Here is a 6,458-nt window from a genome sequence, read left to right on the forward strand (position 1 = left end):
GCAATTGCCAAACACAATTTACTTCCATCCCTGTCTTTTTTCAGTTATTTGGGTTTTCCATCTATTTTCTTTAGCTTCTTCTGCCTTTCCAATGACATGTCCACAGAGACAGCATACCATTTTCTTGTCCATGATGTTGTATTCAAATTTTTATTTTACTTGAGTATCCCAGAGTAGTCCATGGGAACAGGAGATGATGGGACCTGGCCCATAGCAAGCAATAATTCTGCTCAGTGTTCTCAGCCATTCCAGAGGATCAGTAGAGGAGCAGAGCTGCTAAGGCTCAAGAAGCTCCAAAGGAGATTTTTGAATCCATAGCTATGATGATACCACCTGAGTAATCCTCAAATATCTTGCCTATAATTGCTCAAAATAGAATGATTAATAGATAAGGTTTCAGTTATACTCCTTTGTAGTCAGGTAGCTCATTTTTACCAAAAGGAAATACCTAGTTTTATCTAGAGTTTGGCTAGTGGCCTTCTCTTATTGAAGAGAAAATCATTAATGCTGCTCTGTGCATCCCGCAGGCTTGTCTTGCAAGTTTTCTATTCCCCTATTATATATATTGCACCATTCTTGCTAATTTATCTATCCTGGAGGTCTCTCCCACCTGAATCCCAGATCTTCATATCACTCTGTTCACCCAAGTCAGAGCATACATGCACATTCATTGTGCAAAGCTGTACTTTCAACAGTCCCACTGAAACACTTTCCACTGTACGGATTTGACAAAAACCTAGGCAAAGGTGCAGCTGAGCACACCTAGAACCCCATGGACCTCCCAGACTTGTAAATTCTCATGAATCCTTCACGTAGCTTCTTTTTGTGGGTCTATAATGAAAATGAGAGAGCAAGATTTAGCAGTGTCCTTCCAGTAAGGGCATGGTGTTATGTGCTCTGTTTTATTCTGTCTATTACATATGGGGGATTTGATTGAGCCAGTGAAGACTTACCATTAAAGACTTGGAGTATTTTCATTCTTCTCTGGAGCCAGATGAACTAGTAGATTCCTTAGCAATTTGTTATGTATAGAATATTTCTATGTACTTTCTCCAAACTTTCAAAGAAGTTGTATGTGTGCACTGCCCAGTCTTCTTTGCAAAGGATGGAAATCTCAGCACAGAGTTATGTATGCTATAGGGTAGTACGTTCCCTTTGTTTTCAAACACACAGGAAAAAGCAGAAAATACATTACTTATATGCAGTTTTACATTGATTTTTCATCTCTGTTCACTTTTTTTGTTGCTGGTCTTTTGTGAATTAATTGGGCAAAGTCGGTTCTAATTTGTGGTATTTGTTTTCTCATTCTCTCAGCTGTCACACTTCAACTTCTCTCATGTTTCCAGTTTCTCTTCTTTGATTCTCTATTTTCTCTTCATGTGTCTTCTGGTGCTTTTGCTTTAGCACTGAGTTACATTTCTAAGGGGAAAATATGCTTTTTCATTGAATTATTCATTTAAAATTATTTTACTGTTCACTTTCTAAGGATAAAAATTGATTCACTAGCTTGTTTTTAAAGTTAGTTAATGAATAGCTATGTCCTTGAGGGAGATAATAAAGTATTATGCTTGGGAGTTCCAATTTTAACTGTTAAAAGCAAATTTCTCAATAAAATAATTGCATTAAAAATTAACCTCTCTAATGCCTCTTCTAATGCTTCCCTTCCTGCAGTTAGTTTTTCTTAATATCATAATAATCATTTTTGTTGTAAAATCAGCTAAATAGCTCTTTTCCATGTCTGGTGGGCACACAAAACAACTTATCAGTGCCCACTGTTTCACTGGTTACAGCTAACTCAGTTCTTCCAATTTCTCATCCTGGGAATAACCTTCCAAATAGCTAATCATTCTTTCTGCTCTTTCCTAATATTTTCATTTTACCTACAGATGACAGAATTTTCCTCCTCTTAACCCTAAGCTTCTAGTTTCAAGTGAGAAATGTCATTAATCACAAACTTGTATTGAGGCAATAAGCATTTCTAACTATTCCTTTGGTTGTAGATCTTTAATATGAGATATTTGAATATTGTATATATGTACTTTCTCGTAGCTATACACTTAATAAAGTGACTTCATGGATATTTATTTTCCTGTTTTTCAGATTCCATTTGACATTACTTTGCAATCAATAGCAAGTTTGGAAGACATGTTTGATCTTGCAAATGGTTGTACAATAACTGAAGAAAGTCTTTTCAGTTGGATCATTTCTCTTTTCCACTAAATTCTGTTTTTGCAATAACTCAATGAATTGCTGGTTGTTAAACATTTTGACTTCAGTTCCGGTCTTAACAGCTTCATTTGGCTTCTAATGTGTTTTATCATTTTCATTTTTAGGTCATTTTCAACTATTTGAAAATTAAATTTTAAAAATTAAAATATGTTTTTAGGAACTAAATGTACTAAAGGTACTTTCTGAAAAAGGAGATTAAGAATCTGTGAGTTTGCTTGTTGGGGATTTTCTAGCTTTTCAAAAATTTCATATTGATTAGAAAAGGTAGATAGGCTTGTAGTGTTCTAGCATCTCTTAAGAGATACTGCTTTATCCTAGAGTTTTATTCTCATAGAATCATAGAATGGCTTGAGTTGCAAGAGACCCCCAAGGATCATCAAGTTCCAATGTTCTGCCACAGGTAGGATTGGCAACCGCTAGATCAAGTACTAGATCAGATTGCCCAGAGCCCCATCCAAGTTGGCTTTGATCACCTCCAGGAACAGGGCATTATGAGTAATGTTAAAATTGGTTTTGTAATTACAAAAAGGGCCTTTTGGTTTTGAGACTGAGATTTGCCCTGAGAATGGTTGTCAATGGCTTAACGTCTGAATGAAGACAAGGATTTGAGCACAGCCCTGCTGAAAAGGACTTGAGGGTACTGGTGGGTGGCAGCTGGACATGAGGCAGCAATGTGCCAGAAAGGCACCATATCCTGAGCTGCATCAAAAGCGGTGTGGCCAGCAGGGTGAGGGAGGTGATCCTGCCCCTCTGCTCTGTGCTGGTGAGATGTCACCTGGAGTACTGCATCCAGATGTGGAGTCCTCAGTGCAGGAGAGACAGGGACCTGTTGGAGTGTGTCCAAAGGAGGGCCACAGAAATAATGCAAGGGATGGAACACCTCCGTGTAAGGACAGACTGAGAGAGCTGGGGCTGTTCAGCCTGGGGAAGAAAAGGCTCTAAGGAGACCTGAGAGTGGCCTTTCAGAATCTAAAAGGGGTTTACAGGAAGGAAGAGGAGAGACTCTTCAGCTGTCTGTTTTGATAGGACAAGGGGAAATGGTTTCAAACTAAAAGAGGGGAGATTAGATTGGACATAAGGAAGATTTTTTTACCATAAAGGGGGGGAAGCACCTCTCTGTCCAGAGAGGTGGTGGATGCCCCATCCCTGGAGACATACAAGGTCTGGCTGTAGGGGCCCTGAGCACCCTGATCAGCTGTAGGTGTCCCTGCTCATTGCTGGGGAGTTGGACCAGATAGACTTTAAGGGTTCCTTCCAACTCAAAGACTCTATCATTCTAATTTGTGATTCTATGCTTTTTTTTTTTTTTTTTTTTTTTTTTTTGCCTAAAATCATCACTGTGTTTATTCTTTTACAGTTCCATGTGGAAGCTAGTATTTGAGACTGCTCTAACTTCTGCCAAAGAAAAACACATTGCAGATTGTTGAGGGTTAAAATGATTATTCAGATGTCTCCATAACTTCCTTGGTCTGAAAAAAGCCAGTTTAAAAAATAAGTATGATGGTACATAAGCAACATTTTTAGACATCATTCTAAAATGCCAACAAATCCTCTACTTATGTTGTCACTATGGCAAATATAATTTTAAAGTTCTGAAGAAACCCTACTGAGTCCTATCAATAACCACCTGAGGATATAATATATATTTGTCCCAGATGGGGAATTTGGTACAGAACAGTTGAACAAGGCTGAACAAGAAAATGCTGTAAAGGAGGGGAGAAGAAGAGGGGGAGAGTATATTCAACACAGTGTCCATCTAAAATGTGTTCAGTAACAGGAAAAAACAGAGAAACAGTTATGTTTTCCACAGTTTGTTCTTATTCCTATAAAAGAGAAATGTCTGAATATATTTGTGCTGTATGTGGCTTTTAAAAATCTGTGCTATTTAAGTTTGTCTCTCCTTTTCTGAAATGCTGGATAGCAGAAAAATTAGAAGGATTGAGATAACATGATGAAAAGAAAGTGAAAAATAGGATAATGGAAAGGGAAGGTATTTCTGTGTGACAATTTTAAAACTGAGTTTGAATGCTTATTTAACTCAGCTGCCTAACAGCCAATTTGGAGGAGATTTTCCTCAGCAATAGCCTTTCAGTTAAAAGAATTTCTAGTTCTGGAGTTCTTAAAAAAGCAGGAAAGATAAAGAAATTGACGTTACTCATTCTTCTGTTGCAAGAAACAAGTACAAATTTGCGGCTCTTTCAAAAAGCTCCTTTTGCTCAGTGAAAAGCACACCACCTTTCTTTTCTTTCTTTCTTTTTTTTTTTTTTTGGAGTCACCTTGAGGATTATCATAGGAGTTTTGTGCAGGTTAATGAGTATTTGTAAAACACTGCAGGAGCGTCAGGTGAAAATGGAAGTACTGTTCTAGTGCAGACAGGGTGTTTCTTCAGTGCACCTTGTTCTAATTCCTGTGTTCATACTGAAAAGAGAAATATTAAATGAAATGCTTTACATATGCATTTAAAATATGTCACACTTTAAGTTATTTTTCTGGAAACAACAAATGTTATCTTACCATCTCCTCCAACCCTGCACAGTAAAATAATGATGAAAAGTTGACCTCACTGTATCCATAGCAGCAGCTTTTATTCTCAGAAGCACAGGATTAAGTATTCAATGCAGGTTTCAAAAGGAAATATTTAACTTTTTTCTTCAAGCATAGAATTAAACTTTTTTTTTTTTTTTTTAAATCTGCTTGTAAGGAAGAAAGCTTGCATTTAAACTTTTCCAGTAATTACACAGAAAAAAAAAAGTATAAAGCTAATAGCAAAGTAAAATGCTTCTTGTTTTATCTATTACAGTAGGTGGGTTTGTCCTTAGCATTGAATACAGGTAGAAGTTTTTGATGCATTAGAATAGAATAAATTTGTGTCAATGTTGTACTCAGTTAAATTACTATGGAATACTTCTCTGCTCCAACGTCTCCAAAAGCATTAAAGGAGAAGAGGGAAGGCACCTGGTAATTTTCACAGCCAGGAGGGTCAGGAGGGCCCTCTGCTGCCCGAGGCCTGCTCCCCCCATTTTGCCCCACACACCCCTGCAGAAGGGCTGCTTACAGCTTTTGGCAGCTTTGAACAGATCTCCTGCCTGTAAATTCTTTTCATTGTAGCTGAAAGATGTCTCCATTCCACATCTGTAAAAGGAATTGATAGCATTTCTGGATCTGATAAGTTGTGGGACAGGGCAAAGGAAGAGAGAGTACAGTGGGAATAAGTTGAAAGGACTGCAAAATGCATGGCGTTTTATCTGCCGTGCATCCCCTGGGTGATGCACAGGATGGATCCTACAGGGAACCAAAGAAAAGTAAAAGCAGCATTTTTCATTCCTTTGGTATTCTCTGTTCTGTGAGCTGAATGTAGTAAGCAACCAGCAAGCAGAAACAGAATCACAGAATGGCCAGGGCTCAAAGGGACCTCAAGAATCATGAATCTCCAACCCCCAAACAACACGCAGGGCCACCGACCTCCACATTTAATATTAGACCAGGCTGCCCAAGGCTCCATCCAACCTGGCCTTGAAAACCTCCAGGGTCGGAGGAACCTGACCAGCTTCTGGTTGTGTAGTGAATAACTGCATGTCCCAGACTGAGATGGGGCTCAGATTGAAACTGAACAGTGAGCTTCACACTGACAACTCTGAAAGTTTATTTTAAAGACTATTTCACTCTTTCAAATTCTGTTTTGATATATTTTTCAATAATATTGCCACCCGCCTATTCATGGCACTCGTAGGATCTGTCTCACGTCTACAGATATCCAGCAACTTGGAATTATTTCTCATTAAATTAATTTTACGATGTGGAAATTAGTAATTTCACACAGATTTGTTCAACTGTGTGTGACTGGTTTTTAATTTCCACTACAGCTCCGGCTCACTTTCATGTTTTGTTTGGCATCAGTATTTACCCAGTTTTTGGAAGACGTCAATCTAACAGAATAATCCTGGTAATGAGCCGCTCTATGCCTCAGTTTCTTTATTGGAAGATAGCAGTAATCCCTTCATTGCTGTGTATTATGAAGCTTTCTGCATCGACATCTGGAAAATATTTTCAGATCCTTGAATTAAAGAGGCGGTGAATTGAAGTTATTATGAAATTGATTTGCAGTGTAAAAGGGACAGTCATTTGTTTCCAAGACCGCTTTCAGTCAAATCCAAGAGTAAAGATTTTAAACATGAATAATGATGGAACTCGAATTAATTGTTGGAATTGCAGGCTAATATGCTGAACTA

General features: G+C 38.1%; 1 protein-coding gene across 9 annotated transcripts in view; it reads left to right on the forward strand.

Annotated features, from left to right (window-relative positions):
• The window catches only part of CFAP54 (cilia and flagella associated protein 54), a 106,656-nt gene extending 101,474 nt beyond the window's left edge, over positions 1–5,182 (forward strand). For 6 of the 9 annotated variants that reach the window (XM_048940885.1, XM_048940892.1, XM_048940889.1 and 3 more), the window contains one exon: positions 2,101–5,181. In XM_048940885.1, coding sequence (XP_048796842.1) covers positions 2,101–2,220 — 120 coding nt within the window. In that variant the 3' untranslated portion in view covers positions 2,221–5,181. Of the gene's footprint in view, positions 1–2,100 lie in introns of all 9 variants that reach the window. The other 3 variants (XM_048940891.1, XM_048940890.1, XM_048940893.1) reach the window with 1 other exon arrangement.
• The last annotated feature ends 1,276 nt before the right edge of the window (positions 5,183–6,458 follow it).

The sequence above is a fragment of the Lagopus muta genome, chromosome 1 (assembly GCF_023343835.1).
Source record: "Lagopus muta isolate bLagMut1 chromosome 1, bLagMut1 primary, whole genome shotgun sequence".
NCBI classification, from domain to species: domain Eukaryota; kingdom Metazoa; phylum Chordata; class Aves; order Galliformes; family Phasianidae; genus Lagopus; species Lagopus muta.